This window comes from Myiozetetes cayanensis, unplaced genomic scaffold (genome assembly GCF_022539395.1).
Source record: "Myiozetetes cayanensis isolate MyiCay16 unplaced genomic scaffold, myiCay2020 scf21, whole genome shotgun sequence".
NCBI lineage: Eukaryota > Metazoa > Chordata > Aves > Passeriformes > Tyrannidae > Myiozetetes > Myiozetetes cayanensis.
Window position 1 is genome coordinate 14015665 of NW_026087423.1, and position 20477 is coordinate 14036141.

A 20477-nucleotide genomic window follows, 5' to 3' on the forward strand; every position below is an offset into this window, starting at 1 on the left:
TGCTAGTTTATGGTTTGTAACCTTAATAAGAAAAACCCTGAGACTGCCAACCATGGTGATTTGAATGCACATTTTTAGACATGCTAAGACAAACAAAAGTAGCCTGAGTTACTCTTCCTGGTTCATCTTCCGTTTCGGTTTTGTGCACTTACACAGAACTTCCTGAAGTCTTTGAACTCTAGCCCTTAATCCTGACAGGATTGGGAACATCACCATGAGTCTGGCCTTTCTCTGACCAGGAGCTTGAGGCTTTGATGATGTGGGTACATCCATCTGCCCATCCCTGCAGCTTCTTGTTCAGACTGCTCTGATTCTGTGCCCAGTAGCTGTCACGGATGCAATGAGAGGAGCTTGGCAGGCTAACTATTAGTGTTTAGACAGTTTTCTTCCTGAAGTGATATGTCTAAAGACTGGGCACATTTCTAAAATTTACATAGTCCTACCTTCAGAAAATGTGTATCTCGTGCTGTAGGACTCAGTACCATCAGTAAGGAAGTGGATTGTGTCTTCTGCAGCACAGGTTGGACTGGTCAGATGTGTTTCTGCTCTTGGGGGTGGTGGAAGCAAATGGTGTCCTGTGTTTAACTTAATGTTCACTGCACTACTCTCACACTTGGCATGCTAATTGGAATTCACACTAATTCTAATCAAACTTCTCCTAGTGTATCATGATGCTGTATTTTAGAGGGAGGAATAAGTATGTCCTAGGTGTACTGTGTAAGCTGATACTTCACTTTCAGCTTGAGGAACCATTTTTGAGGGATTTATCCACTGACAGAAGGAAACCTTGTGCAGAGGACCTCGGTCTCAGTTCTGGGGTTTGGAGTTGTCTCAGATCTCTTGGAAAGCAGATGGATGGCTGTGGTCTGCAAGGAATCAGAGTGCTGGTGTCAGAGGATACAAAAATGGTTAAACGGTTAAAAAATGGGTCCGAATTTCCTATTTCTTAGTAGTTTAATTCAAAGGTTGTCTGTGTCTAATGCAAGATCTTAAAGAGAAAAGCTGTAATTTTTTTGGCAGTCCATGTCTTGATGAAGATCTGTTGGAGGGGTATAGTGGGACAGGCAGCAACAGAAAACTATTATATAGTGGCTGGAAAAGCCCAAAGGTCAACATTAGAGTGCAGAATCACACAGCTTGATTTCATAAATGTGTTTTGATTTTACTACCAACAATAAAACTAAAAAGGCACTCTCTGGTGGAAGAATACCATTTCAGGGGTGAATAAAAGGCATAATTAGATCACTTAATAAGTTGTGGAGCTACCAGCTCTGCTTGTATTACACATTACTTTTAGCACAGATGAAATTATCAGAACTTCTTATCAACAGTGGGGGTCTGAGAAGTTTTGTTAAAGTTATTTGGGATAATATATAGTGTATATAATACTATTCATGTAAGATCATAGTTCTTTGCATAACATGTTGCATTGTTTTGTCCTGACCTTGAAACTATTCCATATTATTCTGTTATTCTGGTATTTTAGTTTGAATTGTTTTCTGTAAGATAGAATTTCCATAAATGACTGGGTGTCCTGGACTGATGTTTTGACCTTTCTGTGCTCCAGAGGAGCTTGAGGAGAAAATCTTGAAGCAATTGTAAGAAGAGGATTAAGGACTGTTTAATAATAGTATAATGTAACCTGGATCACCAGCAGACATTGCTTGTCTCGCTCTTTCTAACAAAAGGTCAAAGTTTTGCAGGAAGTTGCCTAGAGATAGTGTAAAGACTCACGGTCAATGGTCTGTGTGTTTTTGCTGTTTTCCTCCCATGGTCACTAAATTGAGTTTTCATAAGAGCATTTTTGTTGCTTTTTTTTTTTATTTTTAAACATAATTCTGTAGGCATGAGTGGAAAAAAAACCCCACAACTGTCAAAACAGTTCTTACTGCAGAGACTTGCTCTGAGGTTTATTTGTATTTTGAAATGCATTGCCACAGTTCACAGAGCATGTGCAAATCAGGCCCAGGGCTATAAATAGAAGGAGGTGGCTGATGTGCATTTGACCAAACCACAGAATGAAGGGAAGAATCAGGGGGTTGCAGCTCCTTGTTCTTTCTTCTCACTAGGACAGGGTAGACTCTGCTTAGTTCTGTTAGTAACTTCTGTAGGCAATACCTGTGTAATCCTGTGTTTCCAACTGAATTCCAGATCCCCAAGGAGTCAGTGTGAACAGGCTCATTGCTGATGTTGGGTGGGGTTGATGGCTTTATATTTTTTTCATCTTTCTGTGGTTTGAGGAGTATGGAAGTTGTTCTGTCTCCCCCTGTTCATTTCTTGTGGTGGTGTCTGCCCTTCAGACTAGTCTGCTGTGTGGAATTGGTGCCCACCAAGCTCTCTGATATTAGTTTTTTCAATTATTATTTTCAGGATCCAACAAACCTGGATAAGTTCAACGTCTCGAACTTCTTTCATGTTAAGAACAACATAAAGGTAGTGGATCCAGGTAAGGGTGAAATGAAGGTAGGCTGAGAAAACCCCAACCCAAATGTGGAACTGCCTGTTTTCTGGATGGACATCCCTCAGTGGCTGGTACTTGGAAGGCTTCTTGGGAACATGAAGAACTTGTGGAATCTGTCCCTTTCACGTCAAAAAGTGTAAACACATTTTGAAGCACAGACATGATTCTCTGAGGAATCATTAACTGTCTCTGTCGAGTGCTGTGCAAACATGGAAAGCTTTCCATATCCTGTCAGAGTAAGTAGGTACACTAGAGAGAAGTGAGAAGGCCCATTAGCCTCGTCCCAGAGCCAAGGAAACCTGCATCTTCTCACTCCTTCATATTTATCAATTCATAGCATTCATGCTGCCCATCCTTCTGTCTCGAGAACAGTGGGCATCTTCCAAGTCAGATTTTTCTCAAATAATCCCAAAATTATGTTTTTGGTAAAAAATAAAATGCTTTTTTTCTGGGTATCTTAGACATTTGATTCTCATTTATTTTGTGTTTTTTTGATAGCTAAATGCTTAGTAATATCTGCTAATATTAAACTGCTGAAGGAATAAAAAATCTCTCCTTTGCCCTTGTGGGTTCCTATAGACCTGTTTCTAATGAGGTCTAATTGCTAATTCTAAGCAAGGTGTGTTTCTCTGGGTCTTATTCTCATATCTGTTTTTTGGTTGGTTTTTTTTTTTGGTTTCTTATATACTGTTCTGCAAGCAAGCATCTCTTTCTATTTACCTGCTCAGAATAAGTGGGTATTATCTCAGAAATGGCATATATAATATCTAGCAAATAGTAGGCATATCAAGACAGAGAACAAGTGAAACTTTTAAAAATTAAAAACATTAAATTAAAAACTAAATAAATCAAATTCTACGTTTCAGTCCAGCAGCCTCCTCCCCCAGTATCACATGAAAGATCTGATCCTGGGATTTTTGCATCACAGGCCTGGCCATTCAGTGAGGAGATGAAGGACAAAAGTTTATATCCAACTGTATTTTGCCTTTATTGTTCTGTAAAAATTTTACAAGACTTGGATGGACTTAGATAATTTCTAGTGTTTTCAAGTAAATTTTTACGATAGTTGGATTAATTCTTTTTTCATTTTGTGTGCATCATATTGGCATTTATTGTGCTATATTTCAAGTTACAGTGTCATAAGTGTTATGCATTGCTATTTGTCACTGTCTGCAGTAATAAATATAGTAACTAGACCTTTTTATTAACAAAAAAAAAATAAAATTAATACCTGGCACATTTTTGTGTGATTAAATATGTAATAAACTGAAGGAGAACAAAATACATTGTTTCTTTTAACTCTGAAGTGATTTAACTTTTTCTTACCTAGATGAAGAAAAAGCAAAATTAGATCCATCTTACTATTTGAAAAACACAAACACAGAGACCCGAGAGACTTTACTGGAGCTTTATAAGGAATTCAAAGGCGATGATATTTTAGCAGCTACGATGAAGGCTCCTGAAAAGAAGAAAGTGGATAAGCTGAATGCAGTAAGTTGATTAATTGCAGTTTGGCACTGACTGACTTCTTCAAGAAGGTACTAGATGTTTTGCAGCTTAGAGGCTGTATTGCAGCATAACCAGGTACTGCTCCTTCTGTTTTCTGTCACATGGAAATTTGTCACAGATGAAAATACGAGAATGGTAGTGGGATTCCATAGAAAAGCATTGTATGTGTCAGTGAGTTTCTGTTTGTTAAATCATTGTAAATCAACCCACACATTTGAGAACTGGAGCACAATAAGAAGGAAGAGTCCTTATGATGTGGTTATGATGTGTATGTTGGCAGAACCTTTTTCCCAGGTTGTAATCTCTCGCTTTGAATTTGTTTATCACTGCTTCCTGCAGTTATTGGCAGAGAGAGCACACCTTAAGGGCAGTGCAAGTGAATCATTTCTGGTATGGGCAAATATATAAATCATCTACAGCTGCTTCTCCGTTTCTTTTTTCACTGGAATGCAGGATTTTAGTGAAATATTTTAAAGGATGTTCTTCCAGGTGCATGTTACTGTGTGTTCATGGTTCTCAAGAGAAATAATTCATCTGCATCTAGATTTCTTCATCAAAGGCTGTTTGTAATGAGCAAGACAGAGTATTCTTCTGCCCTTTAATAATTCTGGGATGTGTGTGCCTACTTGCTTTGATTACACTTACATGAAAACGAATAGCAACGAAAACAGCTCTTAGTGAGGAGGCTTAGGGATGGATTAGGGAATATATGTGACCAAGGAGGAGAATCACATTGCTTCTTTCTCAGGGCACTGTTGTGTTCTAATTAAAAAACTGCAGGGAGAAAAAAAAGAGGGGAGGGACAATGGTGAGCTTTCATGTGCTGGGGACTCGGATCGTCAGCTAATGAGGTGGATGGGCATAGCTGTAAACTCACCCAGGGTGCAGTGAAACCTTAGGGAATGAGCATTGGCCTGGCCTGGATTCTTTCCAGGCATTGCTGCAAAGCTGCTAAACCTGTCACCGGGTTTATTGGATCTTTGCCATTTACTCCAAAATCCATGTGTGACGTTAACAGTTCCTTTCTGCAGAAGAATTACAGAGCTCAGAATAGACACTGGGAGCCGTGGGACAGAGCCTCTGCACGCAGAGGGTGGGGGCTTTGCTCTCCTCCACAGTGTTTCTGTGGTTCACTGCTTTCCTTCCCCTTACTCAGCAGCACTGGAGACTTTTAAAGATGTCTTGCCAGCAGTGCTCCTTTCCTGTCTCCACCTGTGGACATACAAATAAATTCTCATCATAGAACCTTTGCATAGTGATGTATTAAACTGTAGTGGAAACATTAAGCCCCTTTGGCTCAGCTCATGAGCAGCCTTAACTAGAGTTTCATCAGAGCAAATGTTGTGGGTAGCAGATGGAGAATTATTGCTGCATTGGATATTTGTTTCTTTCAGGAGGAGCTGGAGCAGAAAGTCTGCCTTCAGAAGGATGACATTTTTGTGTTTCTAGTGCTTATATAGTATCTTTAAGAGATAAATTCTAAGATCTAATACCTTTTTCATGTGCTTTTTCCTCTGCAAACAGGCTCACTATTCCACTGGAGCTGTAAGTGCTTCCTTCACCTCCACTGCAATGGTGCCTGAAACTACTCACGAAGCAGGTACCAGAGCTACCTACTTATAAACTGTTTATTTACTTTCCATTTTAAAGTGTGCTCCTTAGCAGGAGCTCCATTTATTAGGACTGAAGGAATGCATTGACAATTGGTCAGTACTGATGCCATGGAAGTGTATTCCTGAAGCAGATACAGACTTACTTTCAAGTGAGGTCATTCTGAAAATAATGGAGCAGTTATGAATTAGCTTTGGCTTTGAATGGCAGTTACTTATGTTGAATGAAAATTAATGTGACATTTTTTATGCTCAGGGACCACAAAGTGAGATATTCCCTTAAGTAAGTTAGGAGTGAAGTATAATCTTTCCTCAAATAGCATGCAAAGTCTTGCCCACCTTTTTGGCCTACCCGAGTATTGGTTAGAATGACAACAAATTTTGTGGTGATAACTTTTGATTTACTGCTTTTCCAGGTAACATGAAAATGCATTTTAGTACAATAAAGTTTTCCTTTTATTCTCCAGCCTAAACAAAAATGTATAAAATTTATTTCATTTGGATATTGATTAAATAGCTGAGTGATTAGTATTTCCAGTTAAAAAGAGAGGTCTGGGTTTGGCACTAAAATTGAGACACCACACACTTAGGCAAAGATTGAATACGTTGCTAAAACTGTGTTTCCCAAGTTCAGTTCCTTTACTTGGTGCATTACAGTGATTTGCAGGCGACTCTTTAAATATTGAAAATATCTAACTAACTGGACATTTTGACAAGGTGGAAATGGAAACATCCTAGATTTATCCTTTGGTTTGACTTTCCAGAAATGTCCAGTAACAGCTTCATTTGCTTTCAGAACTGGGTAGGTCTCCGTATGTCAGCAGTTCGTGGTTGACTGATGACTACCTGCTTGGCTTCCAAGACTGACAAGAAATAATTTGGTTTCAAAGTAAAGTTTGTGGTTGGTAGACATTACTTCAAAATTATAGTTTGCAATACTGAATGCTTCTCTGATTTAAAATATAGATCATATTGTTGGTTCTCAAGGAGTTGGTGGTTTTCTATAATGGAAAGTGTTTTGCACAGAGATTAATGTGAGGTTATTGTAGATAAATCGCAGGGTACAGTCCCTGAAGGCCCAGTACCCAGGGGAAGAGGTCAGACAGGGGAATCTGTGGATTGTTTTCTGATGATTTCTAAAGCTCAATGAGTAAGCTTCCAGAGAGCTAATTGTTTGTCTTTCCCTTTGATGCAGCGGCTATCGAAGATGATGTTGTGAGATACCAGTATGTGAAGAAGAAGGGATATGTGCGACTTCACACTAATAAAGGAGACCTAAACTTGGAACTGCACTGTGACATGGTACTGTGCCCCTTCAAATGTATCTCTGTAGATAAGAAACAGAGTTGGAGCTGGCAATGGAAATGTCCAAGGAAAGGAATAGTGTGTAGTTGCAGTAGATACAAGTAAATAACTAGCTTTCAGTGGTTTCAGTGTATTTTCATCATACACAAAACTCCATTTGTTAAATCTAGGTATTATTTTGTGTATAATACACTTTATGTATAAATGTTCTCTGTAAGTAGTCCCATCATTTTAACAGACTACTTACAACATGCCAAGGTACATGTTTAGAGCTTTAAAGGGACAGGATTAGTGACACAAACAATAACAAGGAAGAGAGAAAAGACAAGTCAGAGCACAGAGAAGAGAGAATAATCCAAGGTTACACAGCAGGTTACTGACAGAGGCAGGAAAAGAACCTCAATGAAAACAAGAGCAGTCTGTCAGCCTGAGTATATGTAGTTAAGATCCCCAGAAATGGTTAGATTTGTTTTTAAAGCCTAAGCTTTACAGAACAGACCTAAATGAAAACCTTAGAATATGTTTTTTACTTCCTACTGTCTCAGTTTTAAAAGTTCAAGTTTTCAAACATCTTCCATTTGCCATTAGGAGAAGTTAATTTTAAAAAACAACCGACGAGTTTTTTTATAGTCTGTACAGTCTGATTCTGGGGGAAATCTGTGGTTCTTAAAATAATAAACATGGCAAGAATTATGATAGATGGATGAGATATGGCGACACTGATGTCTCAGACGTCACTGCTTGATAGTGTGTTTGCTTATTTATTTGTACAGCCACATCTATAAAAGGAAAAAAATTCAACATAAAAAGCCCAAACCTTCCATTGTTTGCTGAGATTTTTTGACTCAGGAGATTATAGCCCTGAAGGTAGATGATTTAGAAAGCTGAAGGATGTGAATAGGGGTTTAGATGGTAAAATTTCTGCTTGCTGTGAGCCTCACAGGGTTTAAAAGTGGTGCGGGTTAGGAGCTGGGGTGTGAAATCCAGAGATGTATTGGGAGAATGTATCCATTTTGGCCTGTGAGAAAGAAAAAGGAGCAAACAGCATAAGCCTTCCAGCTTTCCCTACTCTTCCTTTCTCTCACACGAGTAAGGCACGGGATATGGGTAAACATCTCAAGCTGAAATATGGAAACAGTGTGAGAATCTCCACAGCAGCCTCTGGTGCTGGTGATCTTGGAGGGCACTGTCATCCCTACAGGTGTTTTCCATGCTCTTAAATAGTGACAGTGTAATAAGGCAAGAAGCAGAGGATGTTAGTACAGCAATATTTAGGGGAAGCAGCAGAGTGAGCAGATTGCGTTGAATCATTTGTTTTGCCATATGTTCCCAAACTGGCTCCTGGCTAAAGCAACCTGACTGCAGCTATTCTTATCAGTGTGGGCTTTGGGGCCACATATGTGACCAGTGCCACTCGGTCCTGAGGACCCAGTCTCAATTGCTCATTATAAGCTTCCTGTATGATATCCACTGTGTTCCTTTTTTTTTCAGATGAACTCCTACTCATCTCCCTTTCACACACAAAGCTGGCTCATGTACACATTGGAAGTGTGTGCTGTTTTACACAACCAGACATGCTTGAACACTGGCCTCCCGCCATGTGTTCCTTTTGTGTTGATTAAATCTGGGTGAATTCAGCAGACCTTTGGCGCTGCAGAGGGGAAAAAGATATATATTTAGAATAAATAGGAAAAACTTGCTGCTTTAGGGAGGTTTTCACAACATCCACTTTAGGTCATCATCCTAAGTCTATGAAATCAGTCCTTTCCGGGAGGCACTTGTTTTTCTCCCTTTACTATATAAGGAGTTTGTGCTTCTAACTTTGGTTTTCCTGCATCACACTGAGGTCAGGCACCTAAGGTCACTCAGTGCAGACACAGCAAACATCTGTCACAAACATATACCCAGACCAGCTCCGATGGATCTGTTGAGATTGCAAAGACGTAGAAAATGGAGAAGTGCCAAAAGCTAAGCACTGTTAAACACATCTAGTTCACCCTGCCTGTGAATATGCATGGAAATAGCCTTAATCACATGCCAAGTGTTTATCAGCATTTCTGGCTTATCCAGTGCACAGGCTGAGCCAGTCCTGGGAGCTGCTTGGAGCTGTGTAGTGAGATGGTTTATATACAGAATTTGGTTTTCTTACAGAAGTGTAGAATGTGGGTAAGGTCCTTGAATACAGTCAGGGGGAGCTGGGCTGTAACATAATGCTCCCCCAGATTAATGTGCACTGGCTTTTTCTTCTGATTGCTGAGGGATATCCTGTGCTCTGGTTATTATGGAAGCCACCCCAGCAGTGATCATATTTGCACAGTACTGCAAATAAATGATTGTGAAATGCTTAAGGAAGCTTGAGGGGGAGGTTGCTATATAAATATGGCAGATAAATACTGTGTCCAGTATATACTGTGCAGCATTTGAATTGCATTTTAAAATAGTCTTATGGTTTAGATTTCAGTATATAATTTGAGGTGAAGTCTCCTCACTAGAATAGAGAGCAGCAAGTGACATATTTGCTGTCTAAGAGTGTGTGTCTACTGTGTCTCCACTTGTATATATTCATGCCTTGGGCTGCATTGAAGCAAAATATTCCTGCAGTTGTGCTCTCAGCAATCTGCACTGCTTCTACCCGGTAACTCTTGCCTTCAGGACCCTTCTTGGGTTCTCACTCCCTCTCCCTTCACAGCTGTGTTGTCTCCTTGCTTTCCCATTTTTTGTGAGCTATCTGGCAGTATGGATTGTTTGGAGTTCAGTCCATATGTACACATGGAAACTTTTGTTTAAAAATAAATCTAGAATTCTTCATATACAAGTACTTTAAGGTGTCAGTCAATAAGATTGATAGTGATGAAATTCTTCCTAGCACCAAAAACCTAATCAAGGAATGTTTTATATTGATCCAGGGGAAAAAATCAGTGTTGCAGTGTGATTGAAGTCATCAGTTACTTTGTGACATGATTCAGAAAGAGTATGGAATAGAGCTAGAATCCAGATATTTTCAGTGTTTGAAATCACTTGTTCAGAGCACCAGAAAACTTCACTTATGTGCCAGGAAGATGATGTGTGGTTGAAGTCAGTGTCCTGAAAAAAGGCAATTAAAAGACTCTGGAAGATAAGCTGGATTTTTTTCCACCCTCTTGAATTTGTGCCTCAGATGAGCAGAGACACACTCCTGTTCTCTCCTTGCATCAGAGCGGTGTGCCTACTGCTCTTTTTTGCCGTTTGTTTTTCTCCCAGTCTTCTTACTGAGATACAGCATGTTCCTCCTGATGGGGACTAATCAGGTGGCCATTTGCAGGGATGCTTTCCAGGAAGCTGAGTTCAGCTGTGCATAAGCAACATTTGTTGTATATACTAATTGGATACAAATTTACAAAAATTCTACTTACCAGAAGTAATTCTGGCAAGTACAGAAGATTTAACAAGTGTTATCCTTTCAGTTCTAGTTTATGCTTTGCCAAATAAATAAATTATGAAGAAATAACTGATGAAAGGCAATGAATTTCACCAGATTTCTTGTATTTTATTTACTGTGATTTTTCTAGTCTCCTCAAGTTCTTTTAGCTTCTTTAATCAGGAACAGCTGTATATTACCCATGTGTATTCTGCTGTATTAGTCACTATAGTGATGCAGTTATGCCTTGAAGATGCTGGAGCAGCCATTTTTAAATATATATGTATTATGTATAAATATATAAATGTAACACTCGAGAAGACCCTGTCAAAATTAGGAACCCTTGGTTTGGTGTTCTGTCTCCCTTCTCTCCTTTGTGAGTTCCCCTCATACCAGTGGTCACTCTGGGGTAATGACGTGGTGGTTAAGCACATGCTAATAGTGGTAATTCAGTACTAATCCATAACTGCCGCAGCAGTTTTTGTAAATTCACCTGTCTCTCTCACTTTAAGGTCTAAGGGCAAGTTGACATAATTAGAATGTGAGATGGATTTCAAAGCTCCATCCAGCACTCCACAAATGCTTTTTGAGGTTTTAGGACCTGGCAAACTCTGCTTAATGATGATGTCTTGGCATAGCTACCTGAAGAAGCCATTGCTCAACACACACTGATGTTTTAATCTTTCGAGGCCCTTTGGCCCGTTAAGCACGCCTGTGATGAACAGTTGTGTAATCCAGTTCTTTGAAATCATCTCCTTTTGTGTGAGGGACTGTTCTGAAATCAGAAGCCTGTAAACTTTTATCCATTTCCAGTGGGAAAGAAGTGAGTTGCTGTAAAAATCCTTTGACCTCTTGGCATGATGAGGTTCTCCAGTCTTCCTGAATCTCTCTTTTTCTTTCTGACTTAAACCTCCATTCTTGCTTCCTGTCAATGTCATGTTGGCACTGTCTGGCAAATAACTGGCTGATGTTTTACCAGTGTCTGTTCACTCAGTTAATTTGACTGTAGGGATGAAGTACAGTGGTCTTGGCATCGTTTTAGTGGCTTGTTTCATATTTTTTCATCAAAATAAGTGATTATAGGAAGAGCTGCAACTTTCAACTTTCAGAGTTCTTGTCAACAGAAACTAAAAACAAACAAACAAAGCTGTGCTCTTCCAGTAGAAGAGCATCTGGATAAAAATGTTTGTTGGAGAGCATGTTGTTTCTTCTTGGTGTACTTCTTCTTCCAAGTGCTACCCTAGCAGACAGAGATACTGCTCTTTGTGGTTGAGAGTAGGATGGTTCTGCACAGCCATCTTGATTAACAGGTCATTTCTAGGTTGTTCTAAGTGACTGGCAGCTGATATTTCAAATAGTTTTAACTTTGGGGGCATTAACACCTGCTTGTGGTTTAACCCCAGTCGGCAACTTAGCCCCACACAGCCACACACTCACTCTGCACTGGGATGGGGGAGAGCCAGAAAAGGGAGAAAACCTGTGGGCTGAGATGAAGGCAGTTTAATAGATAAGGCAAAAGCTGCACACACAAGCAAAGCAAAATAAGGCATTAATTCACCACTACCCGTGGGCAGGCAGGTGTTCAACCATCCCCAGGACACCCGCAATGGAGACTTGGGAAGACAAACTCCATCACTGTGAACATTCCCCCCCTTCTTCCTTTGCCCAGCTTTATATGCTGAGCGTGGTGTCATATGGTCTGGAATATCCCTTTGGTCAGTTGGGATCAGATGTCCTGGCTGTGTCCTCTCCCAACTCGTTTTGCACCCCCAGTCTGCTCACTGGTTTGGTGGGGTGAGAGGTAGGAGAGGCCTTGACTCGGTGTGAGCCCTACTCAGCAACAGTGAAAACATCCCTGAATTATCAACACTGTTCTCAGCACAAATCCAAAGCACAGCCCTATGCTAGCTCTGAAGATGAACTCTACCCCAGCCACAGCCAGCACACAGCCGTACTGGAGCAAGGAGGAACATTTTCATGTGAGATGTCTGTAGGAAATGCCTTTTCTGGATGCTGCCATCATGTGCTTGTCCTCAGTGCTGTTTTGCAGCAGTGAAGGGGCAGGGGGAGTCCCTGATGTCCCCCTCTGTCCATGCCTGGATAGGACATTCAGTGTGGGATTGGGGGAGGTGCTCAAGCACCTCCCTGTCAACCTCTCCCTGCACTGTGGGGCTGCTGCCCTGGGCTGTCTCTGCATGGCAGCCTTTGGCACTGGATAATTGGTGGGAAGGCATTTCCACATTTGGACCCTTTCTGCCTTCCCAGCTGCCCTGACAAGCTGGATTTTGGAAAGGAGTTGATTGTTATTGGGTTGTGCCACTTGATTTTTGACATGTGCAGGCATGAGGTGCAGGCATCCCATCCCAGCTGTGTCTGCCACTCAGTGATCCTGAACCCGAGGATGAAGCAGATGGAGTTACACAGCTACTGCTCTTCGTCTTTCTCTGACATGTTCCTTATTTGTACCTTGGCTGCTCTGCTGAGAGCAGGGTGACCTTGGGAGGCTGATGGCTACCAGAGCTTTCCTGTCTAGCATGGAAGTTCTTACAGGTTGCATCTTCTGAAAAGGTGGGATTTATGTACAGTCGGTTGCAGGCTGACGAAATGCCAGGGAACGCCGTGGGACCTGCAATATCCCAAGTTTTACAGCTGCTGGAGGTTGCTCAAGCAGTTAAAGTTGCATCCTTGTTTAGGCTGTGTCTACCAGTGCTATGTCCTGTTTGCCAGCCCCGTCCTCATCAGCACCCAGCCCTGCACTGCTGTCTGACAAGCTCCTCAACCCTTATGTGATGACAAATTTGAGAGGGGTGGGAAGAGGATTGTTTTCTTTTCTACCACTGCAATAAATATAAGTTAAAGTAATAGCTGTGGTTAGAGATGCTGACTCTGCCTCTGGAAAACTAGTAGTTAAAAATGACAGATTAGTTGAGTGAATTAGGTGCCTTATTTCACTTGAATTGTGCCAGCTAAACTAATTGATTGTCCCTGTGTTTGCAAAAAAGTGAGAAGTAAAACTGAAGTGTGTCATCTTTTTACTGGCATCTTGTCTAAGCTGAGCATCTTGCTTAGACTTTGGAAAAGTTTTTGGTAGCATCATGAATGTCAGTATTGTGCAAGAAATGCCTTTTAAAAGTGAAATTTAGCTATCTGCTGAAGTCTTTGCTAAATAGCTAATTAAATTACAGTGGATTTCTGTGTAATGAGAATGCATTAATTCTGCTCTTTGTTCTAAGCAAACTTTGAGGCTTTGAGGTATCAAAATAGGCAGATGTTTGCTGTCAAGTCAGTAATCTATTACCTGAGGCATAGGCTGCTTGTTCTGATTCTTTTTTATTCCCTGAAAGTGGCTGGCCAAGTGTTTTACCCCACGGTGTGCTGGTGCTGTCATCTCTGCAGTGCTCACTCCCTGAGCTGTGCCCTTCTGATCCCGGATCCCAGAGTGGCCCGGGCGGGTTTGGTCCCGGTGGAGCCAGGCTGAGAATGGGGCCCCTTCCCTGAACTGTGGCTTTGTTCAGCTGAACCCCCGCGGGCAGCCGTTGTTTGCCACCGTGACCTGTCCCCAGCCCAGCCCTCTGGCACGCAGCAGAACTGTTAGCAGGAAAGAAGAGCTGGCAGGGAGTGATGTTTAGGTCGGTAGTAAACGTTTTTCCTGCAGGAAATGTCGTGGGCTTCCCGCAGTGAAATTCTTCCTATGCTTCTACACTGGGCTTTGTGGAGCTTTTGATTTTCTTGTCCCTCTTGCTCTGAAACAACAGGAATGTGCCCCTAATCCGTTGGTGCACAGTGAAGCAGGGCAGTTTAAATGGCTTTCCAGAACAGTATTGCACACTGAAATGCTCTAGAAACATTTAGATGTCCAGCTTCTTTCCAGATTTGGAGGAGGGAACAAACACTTGCACCTGATAGGTGGTGATTCCTGAAACTGCTCTATTACAGTTGGCTCTGACTATGCTCTAAATAAAGCCAAGCTTTTATTGCTGAGTTCTCTTCTGTGTGGTTGGTAGGCTATGAGGACTACAGATTGAAAGGGGTGGGGAGAACTGAGTTTAAACCTTACCAAATCACCTATTTATGGGTTCACACATTAAAAGAGTTGCTGAATGAACAATTACAAGAGTGAAAATGCTCTATATGTATATAAAAAAAGGGACATAAACGGATTAAACAAAATCCACCTTGCATTTTAAAGAGGATCTGTGTTTAAAAAATTGAAGGCTTTGTTTGAAGCCTTTGAAATTTCCATCACTAATTCATGCCTCTTAGTAGCAGGATTCTGGCATTTTTGTGATAAGATGAAGGCTGTAGAATGCAATTTTAATTTGTGAGGAATGAGCTTTTCATTATTTCTGCTTTGAAACATAGGGTTAATGAGCATGTAGAAAGGCTCTGTAGTTTAGTGCCATTACTACAGTTCATCCAGTTTAGAGGGAGAAAAAGAAATAAAAGGGAAGTGGAATTAACACGAGAAAATTATACAGATATGTGAATGACAGCTTCTGAATGCTTAGTGTGAAATTTCCCTTCAAGGTTCATGCACATCCTCAAGGGATGGAGCATTTTGAAATGATTAGCTCTTCACATAGTAAAGCCTTCTTCCTTGCAGTCATGGCAACGACTCAGGAGCTCCCCTCTTTTCCCATCTCCTGTACCTTGGCAACAGGAATGCTGCAGGTTTTTAATCTACCCCTGTTGGCTCTTCAGCTGCCCAGTACAGATTCTGAGTGACTTACAGATGTAACCCATTGTTACTAATGCAAAAGGAGAGCTGCAGAGGGGGAAATCAGCTGGGGACATGGCTTGCTCTCACCCCTCAGGTCTTAGGATGCTGCAGGAGAAATGAATTTTGTCTGGTTTGGAGCCACCCTTGCTGGCAAAATGGAAACCAAAATTGGCTTGGTTAATAACTAAAAGTGGAACGAGACAAAACCTGCGTTTATCCTAGAAATCTGTAGTAAGCAGTCAGGGTTTTTTTCTGTTTTGCTTTGGTTTTCTAAAATGTACCTTCCTTTCTTCAGTGTTTTCCCTGTGTCCATGATCTCACAGTCTCCTGTCAGTTATGTTTGCATGGTCATTCTTAGAAGCAATCTCTCTTTAACTCTGAAATTTGTCTGGACCTAGTAACTTCTAGCATGGTGTTGTTTCCATGTGGAGTTACCTGACAAGTGTGTTGGCTAAATGGAGGCTTAAAACCTACTTAGAAAACCATTGGGCTGTTGCCCCATTAAATATACATATCTGTGAACCGAGCAAAGCATTTGTGGCATCTTCTGGGATAAGTGCTCTTCTGGATTCCTGTCTCCAGCCATTTATTAAAATTTTACTGCTTGTCTTGGGTGTGAATTTTCAACAGTTGAAAGACAGTTATCTGGCATCTACAAAATAAATAGGGAGCATAGTTGGAGCAGGTGACTCATTTTTTGTTTGAATAAGGGGTTTTTTCTTACTGTTTGTCATTTGGAGAGAGAAGTGTCTTTCAACTGAAGGACATCATACAGAGACATTGTGTTCATGGTCCCAACTTGACCTGAGAAAAGGAGGATTTCTCAGGGCTATCCTAGCATACTCTTTGGTCAGAAAAACCTTCCAGAATTTTTTAGTTTGTCTTGTTAAGACTACCACTGCATACTCCTGAGAAGATATTGCAGTAGATTTAAAATATGTTTTTCTGTCAGTGGATTTCAGATCAGGTTGACAAGGTGGCGTTTTTCCCTTGACTTTCTTACATATAAGTCTAAGTCATAGTCAGCAGACTAAAATAATTTCGGCTGTTTCCTGCTTAGTGTAGAAGGAATAGAGAGGAAGTTGGCTGTTACTGGTGAGGTCAGCCTGAGAACTGAGCAGAACAAGAAGAGCCAGAGTTAAAACGGTGGCCTGGAGCACATAGTCTGTAATGAGGCAACAAGAAACCTGCCTTGCCTCCTGCATTCCTGATTTCTGGGTGCCTGGACCATCCCTTCCTTCAGAAATGGTGCGAGGCAAGCGGTGTGGAGGAAGTTTCTGAAGAAGCAGACAGCTTTCTACTGGGAGTGTGACATCTTCCCCAAGATCTTACACTCAAATAACAAAGTCAGGTTTGTTTATATACATTTGTCATCTTTGGAACAAAGACTTCAAAGACTGGCCTTGTTTATATGGTCAGTGCAGAACCTTCATTACTGAGGATCTGCACCTTCCCCATAAAACTCAAGCCTTTTTCTCCTGCTTTGGACAGGACACTGCTTTGAAAAATCCCCGAAATATGCTTGGCAGTGTGAGATTTGGCAAGAACATTAATTGCTTTGAATAAATCAGATAATCTGAGCCAGATATTCTATACTGCATGACTGAAACTGGGGTTTGCTACTGATTGAATGCATACCTGTTTATTTGTGTCTACTAAAAAACCCTATAAAAGGTAATGGTAATGTTGCTAAGGAGCTGCTTACCTGCCAAATTTATCTGTATGATGCACGAGGTGACCATGGGAACCAATTTGGTGGCAATTATTGAAAGAAAACCTTGCAGTGAAATGATTATTCCATGTATACTAAATGTTTCTGCAGTTACATTTGAAAATCTTGTTTGTGGGAAAGGGTGTAATAGCTAGAAATCCATTTAGAGAGAAGGGTCAGCATAGGTCCTGCATAAAAAATACATTACTAGAGCTAGGTTTTTTGATGTATATTTTACAAATCATGTTTTGAAAATAAATAGGAAATCTGTATTGGCTTATCAACTTTGTGCAAATTTAAAATGGTTTGCTGTGTATTCCTTGGGGGCTCAGTCTTTTGCCTGATTTCATTTTTTGTAAAAAATTAATTACAGGTTGCTGTATTCCCCCCAGAGAACTTATTAACTATGTCTCTCTCTCTCTGAAGAGTGCTTGGCTCTCCTGAGATAAAGTGCCTTAGGCTAAAAGCTGCTGATTCCATTTCTGATTCATGAAGAATTTTTTTTACCTAATTTTTATCCTTCCTGACACTTTTCACAAGTGATAACTAATAGCACTACATTGGGATCAAGGCTGTTAGGATCTCGTCTGATAAAGGGAGCGTGTGCTGCACAGGTGATTCTTCAGGGCTTGAATTTTACTGGAAAGGTTAAATACAAAGATTATTTTAAAGCATATATGTCGAATTCAAAGGAAAAATTTTCAGATTTACTATAAACATTGCAACTGTCGGAAATCTCATGTTGCTTGATATTTTTAATTGCATATAGTTACTTAAAAGTTGCCCTCAGGGTGCCACCAAAATACACGTCCTAGTTGCATTCTACCATAAAACCGTTATGGTGCTGTTACCATTTAACTCAGGAGTGAATTGTGCAGGACATCTGAAAGAATGGCTGGTGTAAGATTGCTTAGAATTTGCTTCCTTTTTCACTTATGGCCCAGCTGACATCTGTCATCTGTATCTGTGTAGCAAAATTAAGAAGGAATCATTATAAAGAATTTATAATGGTAGGTAGGGTTTGTTTGGATAATTAAGAGACATTTCAGTGCAAGTAAAGAGGGTTGAGAATGATTGTGTTTCAGATGAGAAAACACACAATATTGAAGTTCTGTAGGGTTCCAGATGAATACTTCTATGGATTGCCTTATCAACAGATAGAGATTATTTCATCTTGAAATGATTGTAATCAGGCTGGCCTTGGTTTTTTTGCTCTGAAGTGACTTCAGGTTGTGTGGCTCAGTCTCAGTGTGTCTGGGCAGCTCTCAGACCAGCAGTGATGTCACACCAGTGCAAAGGGAATCAGTGTCTTTCACCAAGACAAGGCTTGTGTGTTCATTTACAGCCATGCTGGGGCTTTACTTGCCTGCACGGACGACAATGAGGGTATTTTTAGGGCCTGTAACAAATAAGTGAGATGTATTCTTTTGTAAAACTGGAATAGATGTATGCACATCATCCACAGTGGGGCTGGAAAACATGTCCAAGTATAGGAAACCGGCTGTTTCTCTGCTTGTATTTGTACATCAGAAGGTATTTTAGGATTGTGGAGAAGAGAATTCATACAATTACAGTGGAAGGATAATTAGGTAGACAGTACAATTTTTCAGAACGTACTGTTTGAATGCCATGGCTCACAAATTCAAATAAATAACTTTAATTTGCACTGTAAAAGTGAATTAGAAGTTGGCAATGTGTTTAGCATAATTTTTTTTATTTAGAGTTTTGAAGACAAGTTGTCTTTTTTAATTTTCCTGTGTTCCAGTGATTTGAGTCAGTCCCATTTTTACTTCCAAGTGGTGAAGAGGACCAAATGCTTCCCTCCCAGTTAGCTTCAGTTTGCTCTCAGTGGAGCAGAGAAGTGAGGCTCTTTCTTACTCTGGGAAATGAGCTTTTTTCAGTGCTAGCAATCCCCCTTTGGAACAGAATTGTGATACACTGCTGGAATTAAGTTACTTGAAGGTCTCTGAGTTTACCTGCTTTCACCATCATGATGTCAACTGGGAGCTCCAGTTATCTGAGTTACTGTTCAACACTTCTTTGTGCTAATTGGAAGGTCTGGGTTTAATTTATTTAACACAGTGTGTGTCTCTCCAGTGTACTTTAAAGAGCATATATTATAGAGGTTTTCTGTAGACAGACTGTCCTCTTCAAGTCCTGCATGATTGTTTCTTTGTAAGGCACAAATGAAAAGTGATTCTTGTAAACAGTGTAGTGACCAATTGGTTGTCTAAAGGTCTTCCTTAATTAAAACCTCCTTTTGTCTTTCAGACACCCCGAACATGTGAAAATTTTATCAAACTGTGCAAGAAGAACTATTATGATGGAACAATTTTTCACCGATCCATTCGGAATTTTGTGGTGAGTATTGAAAAAATCCTGTCTAATATACAACATGTGATGTTCTCCAAAGATATATTTAGCTTATTTCAGCTTTAGGTTCTTCCACACGTGACAGCTTGAAATAGGTGTATATTAAATGTACCATGAGAACTAGAGGTGTCTTACTTTGGTAGTACTTATTAGTCTTCCTAACAGTTGTCTCTGACTGATGTTGTCCCTTGGAGCATCACTGCATTGCTTTTGCTGGCCTTCCAAACAAAGCCTTTAGGAGTCAGTGCCTTGGCAAGGCTCTTATTGTCTCCCCCAAGCTGTGGGTGGGTTGTTAATGAACAGAAGGAGGGAAAGAGAGAGGGAAATGCTAATTTGAATAAGTAATACTGTGGCCTGTTGAAATCCCGTTCAGATGAAACTTTAGAAAGCAGCTGAATTTCTGTTTCGGGTTGTGGTACTTGGATACTGTCAGATCATCTGTTCCTGACTGTGCTCCAGGACTGGGTGCTTGGGTTTTCTTTGTCAAGGAGTTAAAGAGCACCTTGTCTCCCAGAACATTGTCTTTGATAATGGAAGATCTCTATTTACATAGAGTCCAGGCAGTTTAGGATAGAGTAGCTGCCCTGTATCTTCCTTTCAGAAGAATTAACAGCTTGATCCTGAAGGCAGAGCACATCTTTCAGGGAACATCACTGGATGTTACATTCCGTCCTGTCATCCTACAAAAAGCTTTTTTTTCTTCTGACAGGACTGTATATCTCAGTTCATAGTTAAACTCACAGCTAAAATTGTGCTTGTGTGCTACTAGTATGAAACTGGTCATGTCATGCTCCCTCCACTGCCATTAGAATATGGAATATTATTTTTGTAGATCCTGCCTGTACAGTGATAAATTGTGTTGCTGAAAGATTGGTTTCACATTGGTTTCTACTGCAGATAGTGAGGGGGATACGGGGAAATACAGATTCAGATCCAAAAAGTATTCCATATTCTCTCATTTCTTGCCTTCCCTCATGTGGAGGGTTGGTGGCAAAATGTAAAGCCTTTTCAGTTCCAAAAGCAGTGCATCATCAGTTAAAAAGCGGGTTATGACTCAGCACATAATAGAAAGGATGATCAGGTTAACCCATTTGAGACTGGTTATTTTCCATGTTTACCCACAAGAGACAATTTTATAAAATTGTCATTCTGCTCTTGGATGAGAAACATAAGGGATGACAGCCAGCTGATAAAAGCAGCTCCAAGTAAATAGTAATTATTTCCTTTTTGCTGACTTGTCAACATGACACGGTATAGAAGGAAGAAAATCAAACAACATTGGCTTTTATGGTTTATATTTAATGTCTTTCACATGGATACAAATGTAACATTGATTTAATTTTAATTCTGCAGATCCAAGGAGGTGATCCTACTGGAACGGGAACAGGTGA

The 20477-nt window shown here is 40.5% G+C and overlaps 1 protein-coding gene across 1 annotated transcript in view; it reads left to right on the forward strand.

The window, feature by feature from the left end:
- Positions 1-20477, forward strand: part of PPIL2 (peptidylprolyl isomerase like 2) — a 68423-nt gene that overhangs the window by 23452 nt on the left and 24494 nt on the right. The window contains exons 9-14 of the mRNA XM_050318414.1: positions 2371-2446; positions 3792-3952; positions 5495-5570; positions 6776-6882; positions 18985-19074; positions 20440-20473. Coding sequence (XP_050174371.1) covers positions 2371-2446; positions 3792-3952; positions 5495-5570; positions 6776-6882; positions 18985-19074; positions 20440-20473 — 544 coding nt within the window. The remainder of the gene's footprint in view (positions 1-2370; positions 2447-3791; positions 3953-5494; positions 5571-6775; positions 6883-18984; positions 19075-20439; positions 20474-20477) is intronic.